Genomic DNA, 26396 nt, shown 5'->3' on the forward strand with positions numbered 1-26396 from the left:
CAGATGAAGCTTGTAACATGGGGGAAAAAAATGCAGAAGTGTGCCTGTTATTAAGTAAATAATTCAACCTCTCACACGTGAACTAATCTTCAAAGGATTTATTGGGGAAACAGATTTCAAGTTTTAAAATGCTATAAATACAGAACAAGAACAGAGCATTCAATAATACTTTTAAGATGCAACGTTACAGCACAAACACGCCGGATGCCACTTTCACAGGCTAGTGACTCCGTGCGCCATTTCAAACATTTTAATAGCTCAGGTATACAGAGCAATTCTGATGCAGATATTAGTAAGGAGTAACGTTTAATTAAACCAGGTTTGAAGATAAAGAGCTCAATACAACCTATAGTTTATAAGCCTTCGCCAGCCATAAGCTACTGCTCTGCCTAATCCTCTTTCACATAACATTATTGCATCAGCACAGCTGAACATTTTTGCAGCATTTATAAAATTAGCAAAGAAATTAACTGTCTGCACTGTGGCAAATTGGATTTCCAAGTTGTGTGCCGGTGATACAGCATACCCAGGCTGCCACCTACAGTACAGTGGGAGAGAGGAACGTCAGGCTGCAGCAGCTCAACATGTGTGGCTCTTCAATTTTACACTCCACAGCTATTCAAAGTTAATTGTCGAGGCTCGCCCTAATATCCTTACAGGAAATTTGTTAAAATCCATTATTTAATAAATACTGAAATAATTTCATTTTGGATCAAGACTGCTGAAGGATTACACGATTTTGACTCCTCATTCCACGAGGAGCAGCCAGTGTTCCCGCCGTCATTTACACACCATGATAGTTTATTAGTTTCTTTTTTTGGGGGGGGGCAAGCACATTTCATATTGATAAAATTAATATGTTATGTCATTCCAGTCATCCCACAAATATATAGTCTCTTTATATTATATGGTACATCCATAAGTCGAGGTTTTCTTATAACCCTTGTGCTGTGTGATTGATAAAAGGGGAACATACATGTGAACATTTATCACACACATTTCTTCTTTAAACAGTGAAGTATATGAAAGGAACATTACAGCCCATTTGGAAAACAGACACACCTCACTAAACAACAAAAACTAAGAATTGAAGGTGAATATATACCCAAGAAAACAAATGAACTCAACATTTTAGATTGAACATTTTCTCAAACAAAGGGTGCAGATTAAATATCAATATAATCCTTCATGTCCAATAATTCCATAACTCTCCCATTTCCTTCCCATTATCACGCAGTCGACTTCAGTCATGAAATATAAAAACCTTTAATGTTTAAAATGATTATTAAGACAGTAAAAATTATGATAATTTAGGTTAAAAAAAAAGAAAAGAAATTCAAATAAAAAAAACCTCCCTTGAGGATCATTCAACACGTCTTTTACTTCTGCGCCTGAACAGTTTGGAGAGGGAGGATTTCCTCTTACTTTTGGCTCTCTTCAGTCCTGTACCCAAACAAACACCGCAGATTAGCTGCTGCATTCACGGCTGCAGGACAAATCTATGACAAATACGTCTCAGGACAAACTTACCAAGATTTTGCATCATAGTGTTCAACTGCTGATCCTCTTCCACCTCCCTGAAAATCCACCCAAAACTCAATTTATCTCGTATGTGACTTTTACTGAATTAACTGTCGCTTGTAGAGGAAAAAAGAAAAAAGAAATCTTCCTATGTATGTTTGTGTTACCTCAGCCTGTCCTTGTCCAGACCTTCTACGATGGCGTTCCTGCCGTCCACGATCTCCATCAGCCTCTGCATCAGCTTCCTCTCATGCTGTCGCTCCTCTCCGGACTTTAAATGATCTGTGACAGAGTTGACAAACTCGCATGACTGAGGGAAAGAGGGAAGGTGTTGCGCGGGCAGACGGGGAGTCTGATCTCGTACCTGGCTTCTCCAGCAGCCTGCGAAGTTCCCCCTCCACACCTGGCTGCTGCTGCTCCAGCTCCTGGGTCCTGGCTCTGACACAAGCACCCAGTGAACGCCGTCAAACAGGCATGTTTAGTAAACTTCAAAGATTAGGTATAATAAAAGTACTCACATGTACACCAGCTCTGACTCCTTCCTAATGTACATCTGTTTTTTCCGAATGAGGTTGAACCAGTCAACCATCAGCGGGTCCATCAATAAGTCTCCCTCACCCTCTGAATGGCCCCCCCCCCCAAAAAAACAAAGAAATACAAAACATTTAGCAACCAATTACAATCAAATGCGAGTGTTAAACAGCTGCACCGACTGCAGACACTTCTTTAAAAAAAAAAAAAAAAAACCTAACTCATCAGCTCGGCAGAGCTCATACGCTTCAACGCGATCCGGCTAAATGTTTCCGACTTGTGAGTAAATGAAATCCTGCAGGGATAAATTAAGCTCAAAGAAAGTGTTCAGACAGCAACATTTAAGTACAACTCGGGCTCTGCACACTCCACCATGCAAAGTGAAGAATATTAAAAAAAACAAACCCAAAAAACCTGAATAATTAAAGTCCTCCACCCCCGACTCATATTATTCTCACATGATAAACCATTTGTTTTTCCTTAAGACTGTTTTATTTACACAATAATGATATTAGGTGCAAATGAGGTTTTGAGAATGATTTGGCTGGTGTGTAGAAAGGAGGCTGAGAGGTTTCTGGAGAGGGAGGAATGGGTTGTGGGGGGCTGTTATTAGCATGGTGGGTGACTCACCTCCTGGGACTAAGTCAACACCTTTATTAAGGCGCCACGCCGCAGCCAACCGTCTTAAAACGGAGCCTAGACTGTTGATAATTTTAAATCTGAGTCTTTAAATGATTTCATTAGACAAAGCCACTCGTGCACACGCTGTAGAACAGGATGTTCCAGCAAAACCTTATTTACTGTAGACTCGCTGTTAGTCACCCGACATTTCACTCTGGCAATTTTTTATTAATTATTATTTTATAAAGACACCTCGGCTTCACATTTTAAAAATATATCATTTATGTCTTTTTGAACTACAGGTGCATGAAAAATACTTGGAATGCCTGCAGTCACTTTATTATTATTATTTACTTACAGATTTAGTGGAATGCGTAATGTTGACCTTTATAGTGTCTACTACAGAGTAGGAGGGAGTGTTTAGGTCAAAACTCATGGCACATCACAAATGGATTAATTTTATAGTTATCTAGCTCCTATTAGGATCAATCACTCCTTTATTACGAGTAGTAGGTCCTGGTAGAAGCACCAACCCAGCCAATAGAGGCATTGTTAGGTTCATACACACCAGTCAACCACTCAAATAATGTAGAAATCATTACAATCAGTAACACTGTAGGTCCACCCAAACACTTCCTTCAAGATTTGAGACCCGTTTTCACCCCAAAGCCAAAATAAACACAAAGAGACCACAAACCCTAGTTTTTTTTTTCAAATACAAATGTGAAATGTTAGATTTGTTTGTCCCTTATATTCACACTTGAAAGACTAAAAAACACGTTTCAAGTGAAAATGCATCATTTTTGAGTTTTCATTTCAGAAACGTTTTCCGTTCACACAGCAAAGTTTTGTTAACGATGTCTCTTTACACGGAAAAAGCAGAAGCGCTGAAAACCATGTAGTTAACATGCCAGGCCACTAGGGCAGGGAACAATTGGTTCTAAAAATGGCGAGCACACAAGACATTCCTCTGGAACGCAGACGCAGAGAAGTTGGATTGCCATTACTGGTGTCTCAACAATAAAACTACCAACTCCCAGGAGTCATGACATCCTGGATCCATTCATTGTCCATCTACTTACACCTGTGCAATATGTTGCGTTTTCATTGTCCGGTGACACGACAACAGTGGCCGTTGCCACAGAAAACACAACCTTTTGGAAAAAAGGTGCCGAGGTAGAACTTTCTGAAAACGCGGCGATGCCACACTTGAAAGACTCACATGACTAATGTTACTCTTAAACCGTTTTAGCTTCTGTAATTTTTTCACATGACGCAAAAAAACAAAAAAGCTCTATTAAGATTCTCTGAGTGAGATGCTTAAAACAAGGCACTGTCACAGACCTGGAAATACTTTTCATTTAGTGAAACTTTCTCTCCGTCCCATGTCTGTGGGTAGATGTTGTGCAATTATTTAGTGCTTAAAAAGATTGCTTGTGTCACCGCGGTGTAGGACCGCAATGTGTTTGCTACACAGGCTACACCTTGCTGCAGTTTTATTAATGGACGAAAAGTACGCCAACACCACGCTCCTTGTCTTTCAGCCATGCTTTTGTATAAAGCACGCGCAGCCACAGACTGAACTGTGGTGAGCAGGCTAAAAAAGTTAACTGGAGGTGCAACACTTCTGGTCATTTCACATGAATGGACTAATTCAACTCTCACACAAAACCTTAAATAAGTTACCCTTTGTCAATTTTAATTATCAACTGTGAAATAATGTTCCATCCAAATCTCAGTCGATCCTTAAATAAGTAGTGTTCGAGGTTTGCATGTTTCTCCAGATGCAGGTTTCCTCTCGTATATTTGAGGTTTCCTGACATTTGTGTGATAAACTGGCCACCAGTCCATCGGAGCACAGTCGCCAGGGCAACCACTGACCCTAAACTGGATGAATTGGGATAGAAGTGATGGATTACAAGTAAAGACCGCGAGTTCTCACCAAAGAGTTTTCACTCCAGCTACTCGGCACTAAAACACAGCTGGCATGTTCTGCTTCACCAAACTCAGAATTGAAAACCAGAGCAGGAGGATAAATTGATTTTAGGGTGGAAACTTGTCAATCGCAATCAATCAATGTAGGTTGAGACATGGTACAAAGAGATGCACGTGTTCCCACAATAACCAGAGCAAACAAGGTCGTTTTCATCTGTTCCTGTGTACTAGTTTCTTGTTTTCATCCAATTGAGAAAAAGATAACATCCTCTGTGGAGTGCAATTCAGGATGAATATCTAATCAAACACCATGCTCGGGCCTCCTTTGTGGCTTGTTTCAATGGGAATTTAAAAAAAAAAATTTTTTAAAGAAGAAATATATTAAGCAATCGACTGGAATATATATTAGAAAACCTAAGTCATGTTGACCTTGAGCAAAGCAATCAGCCCCCCTCCCCGACTTTTACCACCTCGAAGGGGGAAGCAACATCCCAGTGGGCCAGCTGTGGCTCTCACCTCATTTGGCTGAAGAAACAGTAATAGAAAGGGCAGGAACAGCCCCCCCCCCCCCCACACACACACACACACACACACACAACACACCTCCAGCTGCGTGAGGAAACCAGGACACTGCTCACTGACACAGCAGTGGGATTCAGAAGCCCACCCACACCACAAAGCACCACATTCTGGGTGGAGGTTATTCATACCAGGGGGGCAAAAATTGCAACTTTGGCCTGTTGATGACGTCTGGCTTCTCTTCACGGAGATCGGATGCAAGTTGGAAACTGCTCGGGCTTGTTGCCATCAGAAAGGTTCATAAAGCCAGCGATACGGAAAACCAAATATGACTGAGTTACAAGAGCAATGACAAATATTTGTGGTCAGTTTATGGATGCAATTTTGTAACATTCTCATACAATGAAGTTTTTAGTTGAATGGGGGAAGAAAACGCCAAACATTTCCACTATATTCCAATTTTTGAGATCTATCTGTATATGTGCAGCAATATATGACCTAAAATATTTGTAATCGCTTTTCTGGGAAACATTTGCAAATACTATTATTTATATTCAAAGCGCTGAATGCCCATTTACAAATTGTAATATTCAAGTCTATCTACATTTTGTGTGCTATTATATGCATTTAGTTTCAAAACTCACATTTCTCAGATGTTTTTATAATTTTCAGTCAATCGTAACAGAATCAAGCGGAGGATTTGTAGTAGTCATGGTACATCCCCATAATCACCAACATAATGGCACAATATGAGATTTGTAATATGAGAAAAGTTGTAATTGACATTCAAGCATGTCTGTGGGTGTTTGCACCAACTAAATGTCTATTTTGCTGAAAATCCAATCTTCTAATGGGTTCAGCTTGTTTTTCCACAGAAGCTAGTGAACATCCCCCCAATCACTTCCTCTGGTTTGTCAAATTGCACGACTGACCTCTCAAAAAGTCTGATTGTTATCGTGTGGTGTCATGACTCCCAGTTCATATTCAGGACGAAGCATAGGACTGAGCAAGGGGAGACTGGTGCATTGTGGGAGCAGAGTGGAACGTACCTTCCTCATAGCTGCGCAGCCTCTTTTCCAGCTCCACACCCTCCTTCTCCAGCTGAGCCACGTTCAAGTCAATATCCTTCAGCTCCCTTTCGATCTGCTCCATGGGAACGTGATACGACGCCACCTGACGTTAAAAACAAAGAACTTTGAGTGTCAAGTAAAGACGATTTTAATTTAAAATTTCTCTCTTTGCCCACTTTAAGGTAAAGAAGGTCATCCATTTTTTTGGGGTGGGAATGTAATGAAAGCATATTTGTAGAGCTGTTAATTAATCTCTTAAGAGACTTAATGGAGGGAACTTACAGACGGTGACCTCATTTCAGGCCTGGAGGCGTTGGTGGGTGACAAATACTTTCCCTTTTTAGCAGCTAAGAGGTAGATAAAATAGGATTAGATAGTCCTTTCATGGCAGCTCTTCAGGAAAGCATTGTCACATATGACTTCACCTGATTTATTTACTCGTAAGAAAAAATGACTGCTCTTATAAAATCAACAGATCGAGGTTGAGGTTTTGATGCCGTTTAAAAAAAAGGGGGGGGGGAGAGATAGGAACGAACCCGATGGCTTTCCATGATTGGCTGCAGTCGCCGGAGAGCTGATGGACTCATCCGCCGGCTGTCTTGGTGGGGATTTCACAGGTGAGCGACTCGCGTGTTTAAAACCTGGAATAAGAAGAGGAGGCTTTACATGTTGGACATCTGCGGCTCGAAGCACATCTGTCTGCAGCTCGAATCGATAAAACTGGTTCTACGATCTCAAAACTTTAAGATCAATCGAACAAAAATTCAGTCAATAAGGTTCACATATGTTGCTTTGAGGTAAATGTGTTATTCATTTGGTAATAAATCGCTTTCGGATGAATTAATAGCCTGATGATCCTCTATATCAAAGGTCACATTAATAAAATAACAACTACAGAAATATTTGAAGGCTGTGTGCCAATTTGATAGATGAAGTCAATCAATCTTTACATGTGCAGCACCTTTCATGTAGGTTAAAATAATTCAAACTACTTCACAGGGTGAAACAAAAGATGAGGAAAAGGTGAGCATAAGACATGACTGGAAAAACAAAAAGTGAATTTTAAAACTGAATGAAATCACTCAAATCATTCCAACACAAAAAAGCTAAATATTCCACAATAGTTGACACATTTTTAATTGTTAACTATATACCATTTCATATAGTGCACAGACACACACCCATATAAATTATACATTATCATCCTAAAATGTGATACCAACCCATATTTTTGTAGGTTTCTACTGTGTCAGAATTAAAACTTTACAGGTAAATTAAGTTTTAGCTACATTTCTATCCGGTCATAAAGCATCATTATTGGCTTAAAATTAAACTTCCTATAATTTGCTTATAAAAAATTTTAAACCAAAAGAAACATTCAACAACTCACATTTGTTTTGTGATTAGCATTAATAAGCTGTTAACCAAGATAGTGAAGTATGGTAAACGGTCCTCGCCACCTTTAAATCTCTACTATCTGCAGTGTTGGCTGTACACTATCAGTCTTGTTGAAAATACGAATTAAAAGTCTATTAAACAAGATAAACTCAAAACTTTTATGAGCTATAAAGCCTCAGTGCTGCTTTTAATGTCACTGCTTTGAAGGGTCGCTCAGCACAGACACACGATGGGCTGTAGACAGTTCATTTTTGGAAAAATACGAATTGCCGAGATAACGGCGAGAAAAGAGGTTTCAAACACTACGGACTAGTACCGATAATGAAGAAATTATTCGTTTTTAAACTCATTTAATAAAAAGAAGTGCTATTGTAATGCTCAGAAGAGTCTCACCTAAGTTTTCGGGGCCAGGCGGAGGTTTTGAGGGTCTGCCTTCCTTAAAGGGGGCAGGATGGAGCTGATGGAGGCCGACTGGAGGCCTGCCTGTACCGACAGAGACGTGACAGGGAACTGTGGAGGTGAAGGCAGGTGCATGTTGCTCCAAGAAGGCTTCAGCATCTCTGTGTGGGCAGAAAATAAAATACTTTGGAAATAACTGTAAATACAGCTTTTATATTTCATATCAAAAGTTCCCAACCTGGAGTGTGGGACAAAGATCATGATCCATCTGACGTTGTTGGAATTAGATTTGGACAATATTAAATATGTAATGTGATAACGTTTTGGTTTTATTCCTTTGCAGTTTGACTCACATATATGAATAATTTTTGTCCAAGGTCAGGTGATTAATGAAATATAAATACAATTTGTCAATTGCCAAGACCGATTCCTCTACAATGCATAAACGGCTGTTAATTAAAAAAAAGGCTTGTGCCTTTTATAATATATTTCGATATTATTATTGTGTCTGTGAATATAAAAGTTTGTTAATTTATGTGAATTGATAATCATCTTCTTTCAGATTGTAAATTCTCCCAATTTGAAATTGTATGAAAGCACAGTGCACGGAAACTATGTGTTGCATTGCAGTCAGTCTTATTCAATACATGTGTTGTGCATGTTGATTTTGCAATGACAAACAAATTTGCTGCATCCGCAGAAGAAAAAAGCAACGTTTGAAAGCACTGGAATACACAGATATTTAATCCAGGGAAAAGCCTCACCATATTAAAAGACGATGATAGCAGTGGAGAACCACCAGCAGGGGTTAGAAACAGGAAAGTGAAGCACAGAGAGGAGGAAAAGTTCAGGCCTGCTGCTTCTTGGAGCTTGTTAGGATGGAAGACAGAGCTAGCGGATGCACTCTGAGCCAGTCAACGACAGCAGAGATGGATGGAGCGTGACGGCTTCTGGAGAGTGAAGGAGCTGAGAGGTCAGATGGGCAGGAAGGGAAATCTTTCTACTTTCAGGTGAGGGAATCATTTAATGATTATTGCCAGAGTGGTTCCTACGTACTTCAGTCCTCGCTCACTTTTCACAGGCTTGAGCTTCATACTCCAATTTTTGAAGGCTTCATCTGTCAGGGGGGAAAAGAAAATCCTTTTGATCATTTTGATAGAGAACTACGACTTCAATACAGAAAATGCTTAACAAGCCACACTGACTATGAAAGAAACAATTGATGATTAATAAAGAGTCAATTTACTTTATCTTCCAATTCCCTATTGGCCCACCAAAATGACTCACTTTTGAAGAAGTGTTTTCTTACATGACATCCGTTTCTGCGCCGACTTCATTGTGAACAATAAACAAAAGAACTCCCTGGACTCCTCCATGTCACATCCAGCTGAACAGCTGATAATGAGCGCAGCCACCGGTTTCATTATGTTTTCTCTCGCAAACAAAGCACCGAGGTGACCGATCATCACCTCCACATCTGTATCGATCCATTAGGACCCGAGGCAACATGTGCCTGTTTCTCTTTCGGATGATTTACTGTTGCATCTTTTGGAGCTGGATGTGACGTAATTTTAACTTCAGATCGTATTGTCAGTCACACCTATGAAACAATAGTATCGTCTAAAACATTAGGTATTTAAGAAAAGGCAAAACTTAAAAACTTAAAATGCCAAGTCTTTTGGGGGTTAAATGAACAACTGGTTGCTCGCAACAGTTATTTTCCAAGTCAGGAAGACCTGTCAATGTCAAAAATAAAACAATCTGAATACTATCCACGATGAAACCATGCAATAATTGTGTTTCTGTCTGCAGCACCCCTACACCCCCCCCACCCCCGCACACACATCCATCCCAGGAGAATGGCAGCTCAACTAGGAAAGTTCATTAGTAGGAGACAGAAATTGAAATGTCAGCTAGCAGCACGCTAGCTTGACTTGCTCTGTAAATAGGACAAAAGATGACAAAAGGGCTTTGTTTTCTGTGAATGTGTCAGACAGACAAAGAGGATGGAGGTGGTGGTTGTGGGGGTAGGGGTGTTGGCGAGTTGTCAAATAGTGGTTTGAGAAAATGTGAATCGAAATGAACATAGCCAGGCTCGCCTTTGGCCGTTTTGTGTGCAGTCGCCGGCCTGGTGTCGTCTTTGTCGACTGTCTTCAGACACGGCGTTTCTTTATTGTTTGTGTGGCTGGTGGGAGCCCGTCCTGCACCGCTTCCTGCTGGGCCTTGGCTGCGGTGATCCCCTCGCAAATGAAGCCTGTCAGTCGGACTTGGCTCATAACCAAACCTGCATAGAGCAAGAATCCTCGAGCATCAGCCTGATAACGCTGCACAGAGTACAGTAAAGTGGAGAGTTAAGTGTGTTACAGTCAAATTGGGTGCTAAAATTGTGTTTGAGAAAAGAAAAATGCAGTTTCCTGTCACTTCTTATAATTAATTTTTTTTTTTAATTAGGGACATTTTGGGAAACCCCTTCAATGTTTCTGGTGCCGTCTACAGTAGATCTACCACACACTCTGTACTCACCGTCTCTCTGCTGATCTGATGGTAAACGGCCGTTTGTTATTATTATTGAAGTTTTGATGAGCCAGTTTCTTCCCACTCATCATCCTGGCTCTGTTCTCATCACCATCACTGCTCAGTGGGACCTTGGGCCTTCCTGAAGCACTCTGCTGCACTGCAGGCTTCCTGTTACCTGTTGAGACCTCGGTAACCGGAGGCGCAGCCTGAAAGAACTTCTGCCGAGCTGCCTGCGTCCTCTGGGCCCCAGCCGTCCAGGAGTGTGAGGGTGGAGCGGGAGCCACTGGCTTCGGGCCGACATTCAGCGGAGCCGTTAGCACTGACGAGGGTTTGGATGCAGGCTGGCCGGTACCAGCCGGTCGTGAATTTGAAACGGCAGGCCCATTTCTGGTCCCATTCTCAGTCGGGGGAGGTTTGACAGCACTCTGGTGAGCGTTGCAGATAAACGTGTCCAGATTCTTCCCAGGTTTGTAGCCTCCTGCATGAAGCACACTGGAGCACTCGCTGCACCTGGAAGAGGAAGTTCAATATTTTGAAATAACTCATGGAATGAAAACTGGTGCATAAAGGGAGTAAATTCTTACTTGAAACAGCTTCTGTGATAGAGCTTTCCTTCTACAAAGTGCCTCTGAACCAGGTGAACGTGGGTCTTGCACGCAACGCATTTGCTGTTCAGAGTCCCGTTTTTGTTGGCGTTTTCTGCCAAGACCACCTTCCGAGAGAAGGAATAAACCAGAACTCAAACACCATGTGAAACAAAACTCACCTCAATTGCCGAAAACAAACAACATTCTGATCTCTCTTTGGGGTAATAAAAAGTTAAAGCGTGAGAAGATGAGAGGTGCAGTAAACACGAGGTCTGGTTTGACATGAGAGCTGACCTGAGCAGCAGCTCTGGCCGGCCTGGGCGAGGCCTGAGGTCCACGAATGGAAGGTAAACAGTTCTCAATGGCGGTTTTAGACACAAAGCTTTTGGCAACCACTGGGAGGTTTTTCTTCTCTGATGGCTCCTCCTTGGAGCCCTCTGCTGGCCTTTTTACACCTCCCACTGAGGAAAAGGCAAAAAAAACAAACAAAACAAAAAAACACCATTGATGTGAGCCACACACAGCAGCACAACAAACAATAAACCTCAGCCTATACAGAATAGAAAAAAGTAAAAAAAAAAATAAAAGCTCAGAATTGAAGAAGTAGGAGGGTGAAGAAGTCAGTCTTGTCTGTGTCGTTGCTGAGGATATTTCCGGCTGACGTATTCTCACTGGGAGGCCGTGCTTTGAAGTAGTTGTAATACTGGGAGACGTAGGTGAGGATGCTCAGCCTGTCTGGGATCCTTAAAGCCACCATGTCTTCTGCATCTAACAAAGCCGGGATCCCCAACTTCTCCTCTGCCACCTGAAAAGCCTTGGAAAAGAGAGAGGAGAAAGAAAAAAAAAACAGTTAAACCAGCAGATTTGGCAGGCTCCTGCCAAGACCAAACACCTGATGGCAGAGTGTGACGAAGAAAGAAAGCTATTTTTCTGCCCTGTGAAAACATAGTTTTCCCCAGACACACACACACTCACTCTCTCCCACAATTACAGCATGTGTAAAAATGTCAAGACAATATTGTTTAGTTTAAATAGATCGGCAGCATTCGGTGGCAAAGCCTGGGGAGGTCTAAATAGGGCCGTGTGATGAAAAGAGCACTTCCTGAGTGCTTGTAGGGATAAGAGAGCAGGAAATGAGGGCATTGTTTACAGTCACCCTGCACATGCTCATAGACTTAAAGGAAAAGCACAACTGACAGCACAACCTGCTAATATAGGAGAAGAAAATTGACAAATGTCTTTTACTAGTTTTGCACTATGGGCACATTTTTTGACTTGCAACCTGTAGGGAACACGACCCCGTTCATGAAAAATAGAAGGGTGTGAATTACCACACCAGCTGCATGCTCACGTTACAGCACAGAGAGCATCTTCAGCAGATCCCCAAAAAACTTTAAACCCAACCAAACGCGCTACTTTCTCACCACAAATCTGTTCTTGTTGCACGGCATTGGAGAAATGTGACGCATCTGCTTCATGAGAACTGTCATCGCCAGGATCGAGTGGCAGGAGACAGCAGGCCTCATTCAAAATGAATGTACCAGGGACAAAACTAGACTCTCAGGGTCACTCCCCTGAGCCGGGGTTTCTTGCTGACACTGCCGGGATGATCCAAAACAACGAGGAAGTCACACAGGGCCTGTAATCCTCAGAGCAAGCTGGGAAGATGAGTACATGACTAAATAATGGAGCGATCCCAGCTGTGCTGCCCATGTCACAATGAGGTTACTAAAATAAATGAGTTCAAGTGGACAGAGGAAGAGCAAATATTTAAAACCGTTAAAAAAAAAAAGGGAACTCTGGAATTAGCAGAAAGACGTGTTTCACTCATTCTGCTGAGCTATAAAGAAAATGTGGAAACAGCTAAATATTTAACCAATCTGCTGCATAAATGCCAAAGTAAGAATAAATACAGTGCAAGCGTGTGTGTGTGTGTGTGTGTGTGTGTGTGTGCGTGTGTGTCATCTTGTATCTGGGGTTAATGAAGTAGATGTTTTGTGCCACATCAGACTTTGCCGCTCCAGTACTGATGTCTGCTCCTCTCAGTCAGACAAAGGTTGAACAACTTGACATCTTACCAGTGTGTTGTTCTCAAACACATCCTCTTTTTTGAGTGAGTCATAGTCTCTGGGAAAACAGAGACAGAGAGAGAGAGAGAGAGAGAGAGAGAGAGAGAGAGAGAGAGAGAGAGAGAGAGAACAGAGACATGTGTAATTCGGAGAGTTGTTGAGCCCAAGGCACCGCAACCTCACAATTTCAGAGGGCATTCATTAAACTTAGAATATTTTAATGCTTTGACGTCGGTGTAAAATGATCTTATTTACCATTTACAGATGCTCAAATGAGTTAAAAACTATAATACTGACCAAAATTCATCATTTCTAGTTCAGAAACTCTTGTCGAGACAGTCAAAGTTCAGCCTCATAATTTTCAGCACGACTCCTATGACGTAATAAAGGTTTTTTTTAAAGCAGAAAGCAAAAACGCAGGATATTTCAGCACCTATAACAATGTTTAGCATGTCCATTTAATCATGTATTCCATGACTGTCGTGTTTTGGAAGAAGCCAAATTACATTTGGTCCCATTGATCTTGAAATATTAGTAAATAAATCTGAAAAAATTGGGGAACATGGAGCTTCTGAAATGAAAGGAAACCACTTGTATAGGCAGATGAAATAAATTTATACTGTGGTGTCCCACAAGGAGTATGTTTTGGGCTCACTAAAAATTCTCATTCTTTTCATTTCCAGGGAAAATCGGAAGCAGAAATGAATATGGCACAAAATACATTTTTAAAATAAAAACATGGTGCGATATGCGATATAAATAAACCATAGTGAATAAAATACAAATCCAATAATGAATGTAATATTGACAGAAGTTACATCAAATATACATTTTTAGGTGTGATATTGAACAATACGAGCTGATGAAAACTACATAAAGTGAGGGGAAAATGCAAAAGCAGCTTGGAGCCCTGGTGTGTTTGGAAGGTCCAGTTTAACTAGCAGAAGGTTTCACAAGCTTCATTTTGCTCTCATCCTTTCTGATTGTAATCACTTTAAATAAAAGCAATAAGGATCATAAACAATATGGGATATCTGGATCATACTACTGATTACTAATTTATAGTGATACTAATTTCAGATACGTTTAAACTTATGGAAGTGGTGTGAACTAACAAAACACAACTTACATAAAAAGTAAATTAATTTATATCCATGTAACAACAAAAAAAAGGATCATACAAACAGTTCTTAAACTGTCATAGTTGACAGAGAAGGTCTTAAATTCATGTTATTGTTAGTGTTTCTTGTAGACTGAGTGACTTAGAATAGTAATACTGAGATAAAACAACATAATCCAAGTTTCTTCCCACCCTATTCTGGACACTTTTGTTTAGAATCAATACAAAGTGGCAAACCAGGCCACTACGCCCTTGCCATCATATTCAAAGTGTTTGGATATGATACATTTTAGTTTTTACAGTGAAAATCCAAAGAAATAGCCTAAAGGATATCAAGGAAATAGTTGGTCCTGTTCACATTACTTTCAGGTTTGACCTTTATAACTCTTAACTTAAAAATCAGGTTGCAACCTGATTCAATAATGGACATGTGGGAAGGGGGCACATGGTGGCACCAGGGAAATTCCACTCCTGTTCAGGGAACAGTAGATTTTAACCATTAAAACGTGATTTCTTTCGTATGCAGGATGGATTTCATGAAAGACAAAAACAAAATGCATCAACAGAAAAATCCTATGTGAATTTCTAGGATGAGATGTATTATAAACACTAAAAATAGTCAATATTTTAAAAAGTAATCATAAAATACTTTAACATATGCAGGAAACGCTAGAAATGATTGGAACTTGAGAACTGAGACGCTTTACCAGGATGTATCGCACAGTTAAAGCAGCATCAACCTGCATGTCACCCACTTGTTCATACTCACATGAGGTCCGGTCTGTGTTTGTGTATGAGCGCACAGAACGCCAAGCCGTTTCTGAACGAGGTGGTCATGTTGGTGATGGCCACGTCTCGGTAGCCTTCACATTGCATTTTACACCACTGCTCCAAAGCCTTGATGGCAGCCATGCTCGCGAGTCCCGGCGCGCCTGCACCACAGAGACACTGGCAGGCTGCGCGCAACAGGCGCAGGAGGAGGACCGGGAGGAGCACCGGGAGGTAGGAGGACCCGGAGGAGGACTGTGCGCGCGGCGGAGGAGCCGGAGGAAAGAGACGAGGAGGAGGAAAAACAAAAAGACCGTGAACTGCTGCAGCTGTGTCCTGTTTCCTGTCTCGTTTCACCTGCCTGTCACCGCGCTCACGGCTCTCCAAGCCGCCCGCGTGCGTGCGTGCGTGCGTGCGCCCCCACCGGTGCGCAGTTTCCACCCAACAAACTCGTTGAAGTAATTGGCACCGAGGCCGTCCAGGCATTCACTACCCTGCAAAGACGGATCACACTCATTCAGGGAAGTAAATTGTTGTTTTTCTGCTTTAATGAGTAATAAGTTTAAAAAAAAAAGAAAAAAGAAAAAAGAATAGGCCAGTGTTACTGAAGCACATTTTACGCAGCACAAGACAACACTGTTGATTAGATATAAATGGCATTTCAATATATTGTTTGTGATTATTGAACCCTGCTTAATTCACAATCCATGTTTGATCCCATTTTCCGTTCATTTATTTAGACAAACCTATTTTGGTTCAATTGGCATATATGTTAGGATATGATCTGCTCTTTTACTCCTACAGTAGTTGGGTTGATTTAGACTTTATGGCTGTAGAATTGACAAATAATGTGCAATTAGTAAGTGCTTATTCTGACTTTTTTTTTTCCAAGGATAAGTTTTAATGTCCTCAATAAGCTGGTGAATGTTGACTGGATGGTCATGCTGCAGCAGTGCTGAAGGCCATTGTAATGACTAGTATGTTAGCAAAACTCCGTTTCCTTTCGTTCTGCGAGTTTTTTTAACTTTACATTTTTTTTCAAGACAAGCAAACATGGTTTTGAGATGCCTGTACTGTCACTACCATGAAAGGAGTACCTTTAACTTATTTCCCCCCCTCAGGCTTTGATTTGTGCAGACTTCACCGTGCATGTTTGAACAAATGCTAATGCATTTACACGACTTCTGTTAAAAACTTCATATCTTCTAATTGACTTCTATGCTCTGCAATGTCATCCCGTGGGCCGTATGTTTGACACCACTGAATCACTGGAGGCAAACTTCAGAGCACATACAGTTTTTATAGTTTGCTGATAAACCACTGAAAGGTCAAATGCCAGAGACAACGGAAGACAGTCTGATCAAATTATACCACACAAATTACTTTGTTCTCATCTCGTTTGTGATTATTAAGCCCTCCTGTCCTCACTATCTGGATTTTATTTATATGACTCAAACTGAAGAGAATCAGCCTACCTTTACTCTCTTTTGGATTTATTAGCACATAATGCACTTCACTTAGAAACCACTGCATGTCAAAAAGAAGACAATAGTGAAATAACACAAATTAGTTCAGAGTTACCCTTTACATTTATCCATTAAGCCCTCCTGTCTCCACTAAATGGTTCTATTTTTATAGTTGACACACTGAAAGGCTTCGTCCATCCACCATATTCTTTATCCCAGTTGACAATGGCAAGCAGGTCACCAGGTCACGGATGACACCGAGAGACAGTTACACCCACTCTCAGGTAATTGAGAGACACAAAGAAACTCAAATTCTTGTTTTTGGATTGTTGGAACAAACCTGAGGAAACCCACCCACCTATAGAGTGAACAGGAAAACTAACCCCACCATGTCCATACCATGTGGCCCACTGAGATGCAATGAATTACTGGGTCTTTGGTTTTTTTCATTTAAACGATGTAAATTACAGATTTATTTGCCAGCACATTCTGTAGACAAATAATCAGTGACTGTATAGTTAAGAGATCATAACTAAGTCCATAAAGAAATATTTTCCCAGTTTGAATTCAGGCCTTTATGTGTGGAGTTTGCATGTTCTTGTCCTCCAATCAAGCGAAAACACAATCTTATTTTTTGACCAATTCTCTTTTGATGATTTTTAATGAAGCAAAGTTCAAATTTGCACTTATTCCCATGCATTAATATCAGATCACTATGTGTTTTGCATTAAAAGAGGTTTTTAGATCCCTTCTGTTGATCTTCCTTTATTATAGCATATCCACATTATGTTCCAGTGAAGTAAAACATTGCGCGATTTCTAAAAGTATAAAACCACAAACTTGCTATCTCAGGCAGCACACAGTGAATTTGAACTGAATCTATGACATGCTTTTTTTTTTTTTCAACCTCGGTTCTCTTTGTGTGGGGCCTAATTGGGGACTAATTGAGGCCAACCACCATCATATAGGATTCCTGACCTAATTAGCCCATATCATTGAGTTTCCCACAAAATCTTTAGCAGACAAAAAAAACCAAAAACTAAAAACTTATAACTTATAACTTGATGTCACAGCAACTTTCAGGGAGTAAAATGATTCTGAAGATTTAGACTCGCAGTGCTCTGGTGAAAGTCTGCAGTCATTTCAACCCGACGACAATCCAAATATTTGCATGTGCTTCTCTGACCTGTTTTGAAAAATAGCCTCACGTCAAATTTGACCCACAGACCTCATCGGTCAGCGTTCAAACCTCCGACATGGGGGGTGTAATTAGTGTGAGGCCAGCGTTGAAATTGAGTCTTTGAAATGTGAGCGACCCACGCTGACCTCGTTCACTAAAATGGGGCCACAAACACTTCAAGGCATCAATTGTTTATTAATTGTCGCACGGAGGCCAAGCAGCTTTAAGACTATTGTGGGCAACACAAAAAGAGATGTGTAACTTACATTACAGTGTCAAATAAATGCAGGCTTCTGTCTGAACTCGTTTTTCCTATTTGTCTGGTGACGTGTGCATATCCAGAAGGGGGCAGTGTGACACTTCAGAGTCTCACTGTGCTCAACCTGGGGTCAAATGCATGGAGAAGGCTTGCAGCCTCACTCAACACTTCTTTGTGGTCATGCATCTAGAAGCCATCTAAAAGCCTTTTACCTGTGCACAACACAGAGCATTATGTGACACTACCGTATTCAATCAAGTGGTAAAGTCACTTTATTTGTTGAAGGAATTATTCACATTTGCCTTTTAGATTTTCCCGACACTTAAAGGATTTTCATTCAGCCAGTTCCAGAGTGACATCAAAATGAATAACATCCCTCTACACATATCTCGATTTGGTTCTCTGGAGTTGTTCTGGTACAGTTTCAGAGAAAAACTAACCCTTATCGTGTCATCTCCATACCGTGCAGTCAGACGTCAGTTTTCAGCTATTTCCATTGTTTCCTGTGAGGACGTGTGGCTGCGTGCACACATCCTGCTCCCCAAGAGGTCATCACTGAAATCATTCAGTAATTACTTGACTGTATCCTATTTCAGGCACGCTCGGATGGACAGAAATGATAAGACATCGGCGTTTGTGTCTTTCTTTCTCTGTGAACCGCTCGGCATGTGCACAGAGGTACAGTATGTGCAATCAGAGCAGATGGAGGCAGACATATTTTAAGTGACCTGGAAACTGTAGAGACGGGACATGTGGATATATTGGAGATAGTTTATAGTCAAACAATGATTATGGTCCTCTGATAAATACATGGTTTTAAAGCAGGAACTATTCGCACTCTAATAATACAAACTCTGAAAATTAAATTCCACTCAATAGTTAAGGCCTTGTTTATATCTGGAAATCAATCAAAAGAGAATCAAGGGATGTTTCTTTAATTGTCGTGGAATTCTGAAATCTGAAAAGGGTTTAAAAGTATATTTCTGTATATTAATAGTATCTACACTTTATTTTATTGTCAGTACAAACAGGAAAAGGGGAAATGATCAGTCATTGTGTGTGGCATTGCTTTCCTGTGTTTGTGCGTCGCCTCCTGACATGTTTACAGTGCCCTGGATCTCGGCCTCATGCTCTCTGGCTTTGGCCCTCAGCTTGGCGATGCTGCAGGAGCGGAGCTCCTCCGAGCTCGGCCCCTCCGGCCCCTCCGGCCTCTCCCACTTCCCCAACATCGGGGTCACCAGCGGCGGAGCGTGCACGCTCGGCGCGCCACCCGCAGCTTTTGTCCACGGATAGTTTTCTCCTTCCTGTTGCCGGTCCCAGTGCTCTCCGTCAGAACTCTCAGTCTGCTTCAGACCTCGGCTCGCCGTCTCCAGAGTCTCATCATCGTCTCTTTTCACATAAGGCCCGGCGAGCTGACCCTGGAGCTTCAGCTGCCGCCTCATCTTGGCACGGCGGTTTTGAAACCAAACCTAGAAACACATTTAAAAGAATGCGATATCAAGAAGACAAAAATTTTGAATATTTTAAATACAGAGAAAATACTTTTCTCTGTGCTGCTGTCTGTACTGCAATTTGTACATGAAGTTAACTTGATTACTGAAAAGCAAAAATGCATACAAATGATATTACAAACACATTTCAAACAGTTCACACAGTGAAAGTAAACTACAATTCAGACAAAAGACTAATTATTTCAAATACATGTATAATTAAAAACTAAAACAGAACACAAACTCCATTTAGCATGTAAAGTGATTAAAAAGCTGCTGCAAAAATCCAAAGTGCATTAAAATAAACATAAAAGATACCATTTGCACTAAATATGTAAAATACATCTATAATTAAAAAAAATACATGTAACCCCTTGCACCAATATTTTATATTTGTCCTAACAGTATATTAAAACATTTTGAGAACGCATATGTTATGAGCGTATGTAAAAAAAAAAAAACAACAACTCAGTTTTAGTCTATATGCAATAAAAACACAATTTCAGAAAAAAATAAGTGCATTAAGGAAAAAAACAAAAACAACCATCATAGTGTGATTAAAAACGACATTCAAAAAACTGCACCAAAATACTCGGTGCATATGAGGAAGAAAAAATAAACTCAATGCAGATACAATTTAACCAAAATATTTAAGTATGTCTGTCATATATTAAAAAAAAAGCAAACCCAAAAAACTATTGCATCAAAAATGCATTGTGCAAAACAGGAGTGAATAAGTAGGTGATGAAAATGTTACTGCACAAATAAAAGAGTTGGCTTCATGAAGACAATGTAGCTACACAGTGATATTAACTGTTTAACTGCAGAAATGGAAACATGCAAGCCAGTCCTTTCAAGTTAAACTGCATTAATCCAGACAATAGGGTGCGAACGCTCCTGGTTTCACCACTCCATGTCAAAGAAGAACTCCGGTGTTGAACAAACCTCTGAGGTCTGGACCAAACAGTGGAGATAACAGTGGCTGACTTATCAAACTCTGCTGATTATGGAAAAGAGACTCGGGGGCTGAAGAGTGTAATTTGCATCTTGTACAGGAGAATTAATATAAGTTGAGTGAGTATGAAGTGAACAATCCCAGCAGGCGTGTGGCATGCCAATTACCTGTACTCTGGCCTCTATGAGATCCAGTCTGAGGGCCAGGGCCTCCCTCATGAAGATGTCGGGGTAGTGGGTGGTCTCGAACGCCTTCTCCAGCTCCTCCAGCTGCCAGCTGCTGTAGTTGGCCCGCGCCCGCCGCTGCTTCACTGGCCTCTGTTCATCTGGAAAGCACAGAGCAAGCACCAATTACACAATCGCCAACGGGTGACAAGGAACTAATGGCTCTAGATTGGATAATTAGCACGGCAATCATTAGGCCCACTTTAACACTGCGTGATAATTGATTGTTAGTTACGAGCCGTTAGTCAGTCTTCTGTAAACATTTACAGTGCAATCAGATGGTGCTCACAGACTGTCTTGGAGACGGCGGTCATGCAGTGCCAGTTTGGCGGCGCTTTATCCCAACAAGTCCAGTATCAGGCAATCCCTCCCCATTTTGGCCACAGCAGCTGTTGTTTCTACTCACCTATGCTCTCTGCGAGTGGCCCAATCCCAACCGCCTGTGTCGCCAGGAGCAAAGCCTCCTTGCATGGCTCTGGCTGCAGATAATTCCTCAGGGATTCGTAGCTGATGAAAGGCCCCGGGATCAGGATTTGGGGTTGAGAGCCCAGTCTGGTTGGGAATGCGGGGAAAAAGTGAGCTGCAGGTGAGTGGAAAACAGCAGGGAGGAGAGTGGACACAAGCTGCCCGGGGCCAAACATGTCCAAGCTTTCCAGATCCCAGTATCTGGAGTCAGTCCACAGAAAAGGACCAGGGAGCCTACTATGAAGAGGCTGCTGCAGAGGTGAAGTTCATCTCAAGGTCCAGGGTGAAAGAGAAGAGACCCGTGTTGATTGTATCCTCTGGGCTGCTGGAGGTACACTTGAATAGTGGAGGTGGTCTCACCTTAGCTTCCTCCTCCAATCCTCTCCCCCTTCCCCCCTCCCGGTCACATGACACCCAAACAGAGAGCAGGACTCCTTTTCAGGTGGAAATCCACCCAATGATTCACCACCCGATGGATTTAAAGCATCACCTTTTCTGTGTTTGTATAATTTGTCACAACTTTTCCGACCACATCCTTCAGTCAGTTCCTGACATCACACATGTGCTGTGAACTTCTGCCTGCATCGGACAAGTTGCAACGTCTTCCGAAATTTCACTGAGTGAGATGGATGGAAGCTGAGTAAGCTGTGCAGATATTTAAGTGCACATGCACGTGCACAGCGAGCTCTCATTGGATCAGTTAACCGAGATCCAATATGAACAAATCACATCATGAACAGAAAGAAATCAGCTCGGTTCTGTGTGTCGAGGCCGGAAATCCTGAAAATTACAAAAAAAAACAAAAACGTTAAGCTTCAAACTGAAAGAGTGAACCAGGTATTCACCGTGGTGGAGCTTCACTTTAAGTATGGACCTGATTTGGGGGGAGTTTGGACCCCAGCTGTGGCAGGAAGGCATCCAGCACAAGAAGTCTTAAAATATTTTCTATGGAAAAAATATGTGAACAAAGAAACAAGGGGGATGAGTGGCGGCTGGTGATACATTTCTTCATTATTATTCAATTTTCAGCCGATGTCAACTTCATTTAAATACAGTATGTTTATAAAGACTACAACAATCCATTTTTAGACAGAGAGGTCCCCATTGATGAAAATTATTGTTCTTCTAAACAACTAGTGAATAGAGCGCACCTATTAAGATGACTCTTTTATTAACATACTGGTAAACAAACACAAGCAGATGCTTCATCAGTCCCTTTTAGAAAAATGAATGTGTTTTGGGGCTGGTTTACTTGAAATGACAGTCACCCTGAGTTTAGGGAAAACAAAAGTCAATCCGTCTTTCAAAGAATTTTAGAATGATTTTCAGTCATTAATACATATCTAAACATTTATGAATTTTAACAAACCTGGACATTTGTGTTTCTCATAAACGCTGCTAACGATTTTAAAACATGTTTTAAGCCAACCTTTGACAGATGTGTGTCTCTATGCAGCACTTTCTTTAACGCACAAACAAACCAATGGTAATATATAATTACCACTGTGGTGAAGCTTGCAATCAGTAGTCGGATTGTTACTAAACACTTACAGGAATCTTCCATCCAGATCAAAGTGTGCGCATCAACACATTAACAGCCAAGACAGGAAGATTATCAGCACTTCTTTTTTTTCTCTCCGTCTCTCTCTTTTGAGCACGGCAGATGTAGCTTAGCGTTGATGGATCTCTGATGACTTGATCACCGGCTCAGTCTGGCTGAATTAAACCCAGGTGTGTCAATTAATCCAAAGACACATGTCACCGAAGCACACGTCTCCACAAACTGTTCATCAGGCGCTGGTGAGAACATGCAGCTGTCAGCGTTGTCACCACCGGACGGGCAGCACGAGGCTTTGATCAGCCGGGTACCTGCGCAGGAGGCAGCCGGTCAGGATGCTCAGGTGAGTCAGCGCCGCGGCCGTCGCTTTCATCTGCACCTGTTCAAACAACAAATCAAGGCCTCGGCGGAGGCAGGCGGTCCGGATTAGGAGGGCACCAATTTGGAGTTTGACCGCTTGAGTTGAAACTATTTGAAAATATTTAGGGGAGTGGAGTGTGTGTGTGTGGAAGATGTGTTGTTTCCCCCATAATAAGACAGAAATGTAAACAGCACTGAGGCGCGAGCTCACAAAACACTGGAGCATTAACAGGGCTCATGTGAGAAAATACTTAATTTACAGGGCTCATGTGAAGTATTGAAAGGCTCAATTTTTAAGTTACATTAACAGACAATGTCTTCTGACACTTGACATTCTTCACCATTGTCGTTGATGGACTTATTGGTAATTCATGGATGGGGGGGGGTCTACTAAACCTTTTCAGAAGAATTTGGCACTGAAACAGAAACTCTTACAATGTTTTCGAGTTTGCTTGGTAGTTTTCAGCTCCGTCTGACGATCTTCAGTTGAATTACGTTCAGGACTCGTCGCTGGTCCACCCTGTTTTTCACAATTTTGCACTTTGTGGTGTTAGCTTTAGTTGGTCGTAGGACTCAAAGTCCCAAGAACTTCACCTGAAAATGAGTTTCCAGCTCTCGTGTCTTTATAAAATGTCTCAATATCTTCGGTACGATGAGCACACCATACCCTTTTACTGAGGGTATGGTGGACTGTTTTCCTCTCCCTTGCTTTCTTCTGTCCACAAACCATCATCTCAGAAAGAAACACTGACGCTGGAGAACTACTTTGGTTGTTCGGATGTTCTGTAGGCTAAATCGAAATAATCATTTGCATACTGAGCACACTTGGAATCTGATCAGCTTTAAATTTATGTTGAGGAAAATAGATCACCTGATGGGCACCCATCGGGTGATCTATTTTCTATTTCCCAGGATTTGTCTTTCTTGGATTTTGTGATTTCACCAAAAGAAAACCAACTTTTGTTGTTGTTGTGCAATAATTGTAACTCATCCCTTCAATTGTAATATTATGATTTATTATCAAACCTGTCGGATCTATTAAAACCTGCGTTCTGTGTAGAGGCCTTTGTTCTTGAATTGAAGGAAAGGACAGGCAGAGACTGAACGAAATGATTTCTCAGGTGTTCAGGGAAAAGGAAAATAGATTAGAAGTGTCTGATTTAAGCTGCGACTAAACAAACACTGTGTGTGGTGGGACTGATGACTGAATAGCCATCTCCGTTTGTCCCTGGCACACAGACAGTTACAGGGATTTCTGCTCTGTCTCAAAGTAGAACCCCTCCTCCCCACTCCCAAACTTCTGTTTGTCTGAGCCCGGGCCCTTTAATGCCCATTGATCCAGATAATCAGGGACAAAATTGGTGAAAAACCAGTGGGGGGCGGCTCTGACAGTCGCTCCTCAGAAGGCCTGCTTGTGGATAATTGAAGGAGGCATTAAGACAACAATAGTAATGGCTAAAGCCAGGCGGTATTGGTATTTTCACCGCCTGAATGACAAGGCAACAGCCGAGCTCCACGGCTAAAACGGCGATGATCGTATCATTAGCGGGGCTTCAACAGCTCGGACAGGCCGTGCATTAGCCGCGGGTTTAGCGAGTCACCGGTGGGATGCTCTTCACACACCTTCGGCTTGAATTGGGCTTGTTTCAACTTGTTCACACTCATTGCAAAGTTGCTGAGAGGGACAGTTGAAATCCCCTTCAAATGTGAGTGTGGGGCTCTCACTTAAGTGTCCCCATAAAGAAAGTTGATGGGGAAATGGAGTATGGTGGGCGTCTTCACAGGAAGGTTTAATGCAAAGAAATGTTTTGTGCAGCTCAGAATATTTAGTAGTTATTTACAGCAGAAAACATGTTGAAGGTTTGATTCAATACAGTGACATAAGTATAGAAATACATTACGTAGAAACATTATTATTATTTATCGATCGCAAAGTCTGCAACTGCATTCATGGTGTTGCGACTTAGGACTCTAATTAAAGTAATTGATAGTTTTACCTTCCATACATCTCAAACATTCAAAGAAAAAAAGGAAAAGGCTGTCCCCAGAAAATAATGGATACTGAAAGTAGAGTCAGAAAAAGGAATTTCCCCCAAGTGGATTAATAAAGTGTGATTAGTTTTAGTTCAGTTTTTTTTTTTTAAAAAAGGCCATAAACACCGGAGAAAAATACATGATTAAACAAAGAATTGACAGAGCCACAGTCTTCTAATCTTGTAGTTTGTTGATGATAAAAAAAGTACTGTAAAACAAAATAATATCCATCATGTATGTCTTTCTTGGTAGTCACGTCAGAAGTGGATGAACCGTCACCCCCAGAGTATCGAGCTATCACTCATGTAATGAAGGTTATTGTTCTCTCTCATCCACTGCAGTGGCACTTTAGCTCATAAAATAAAGAGTCCCGCCAAATGTCAGGTGGAGATGGATGATCATCGTCAGCTCCACCGTCATGGGAATATATCTATCTGGTGTCGTTTGCAAGCCGAGCACAGATTCAATATTTAATGAAAGTATAAGTGAAGCTTAAGGGTTGTCACTTACGCCCGCGCCGTTAATGACGTGTCACATTATCATACTTATCGGATTGGGTCAATCTTAACTGCAATTACTGGCCTCATTTCTTTTTAATTCATTACGGATGTTGGATCCTTTCAGTCGTCCACCTCTCTGCAAACATGTGCATGTATCCTTGTGTCTTTAATATGTATTTTACTGTCAGCGGCCTGCACAGGCTTCACACTCAAATCTATTAATGGGTCCAGGGTGCCGGTATAATTCAATCAGCACCCCGAGAACGTGTTTGGAACTTGGACAAAAAGTGTATTTCATGGCTGAGGAAGCCCCCATGCTCGGTGCCTCACTCTCCCTGGTAATAGTATCCCACAGTGAGCAGGTTGATTGTTTTAGTCCTGGATCACTGGCCATGGGATAAACCTGAGAGCCCAGCCTGCTTTTCATGTCAAAACCTTCAAGGGAAAGCGGCCACAATCCAAGAGCAATCACACTTGAGACATCAAAGTGCCAGAGACAAGAGAGGCGAGAGAGAGACGGTCCGCATTTTTTCCATGCAAGCCAAGTGCAACTCAAGCGTGGAGTAAGAGGAGATGATCTAAGACGAGGGTGCCATTGAGAGGAAGACGGAGAGCAGACAGATGTGCGCGGGCAGGTACCGGCACATCGGGGCCCCTCCTGCAGCTGAGAGAGAGGGAGAGACACCGAGAAGCCTCGGCCGGGAACATTCCTGCTCGCCGCTCACTCCCCGTCCACTTTCACAGGGAGGGGAAGAGGCAGCGGCAGCGCGGACTGCCAAACATCTGATGGTCAGGCTCGAGGACGCACTCAAGGGAATTCAGTCAGGCTCAAGTTTTCAAACAATGGAAG

At 41.7% G+C, this 26396-nt stretch overlaps 2 protein-coding genes across 2 annotated transcripts; both read right to left on the bottom strand.

Moving 5' to 3' along the window:
* Positions 1-414: 414 nt before the first annotated feature.
* Positions 415-15199, bottom strand: micall2a (mical-like 2a; the record flags this gene model as incomplete). Its single annotated transcript, XM_080511972.1, has 18 exons — positions 415-1443; positions 1531-1577; positions 1689-1803; positions 1886-1959; positions 2040-2142; positions 6177-6300; positions 6480-6544; positions 6734-6838; positions 7989-8155; positions 9051-9111; positions 9929-9933; positions 9994-10278; positions 10518-11021; positions 11096-11223; positions 11393-11559; positions 11771-11912; positions 13177-13225; positions 15057-15199. 18 exons carry the CDS (start codon positions 15197-15199, stop codon positions 1364-1366), a joined length of 2364 nt encoding a protein of 787 aa, XP_080368098.1. The 3' UTR covers positions 415-1363.
* Positions 15200-19006: 3807 nt separating this feature from the next.
* Positions 19007-21270, bottom strand: LOC308141760 (visual system homeobox 2; the record flags this gene model as incomplete). The annotated part of the gene is made up of 3 exons (XM_080511973.1): positions 19007-19429; positions 20573-20730; positions 21036-21270. 3 exons carry the CDS (start codon positions 21268-21270, stop codon positions 19007-19009), a joined length of 816 nt encoding a protein of 271 aa, XP_080368099.1.
* Between the last annotated feature and the right edge of the window lie 5126 nt (positions 21271-26396).

This window comes from Blennius ocellaris (assembly GCF_963422515.1).
Source record: "Blennius ocellaris genome assembly, chromosome: 16".
NCBI lineage: Eukaryota > Metazoa > Chordata > Actinopteri > Blenniiformes > Blenniidae > Blennius > Blennius ocellaris.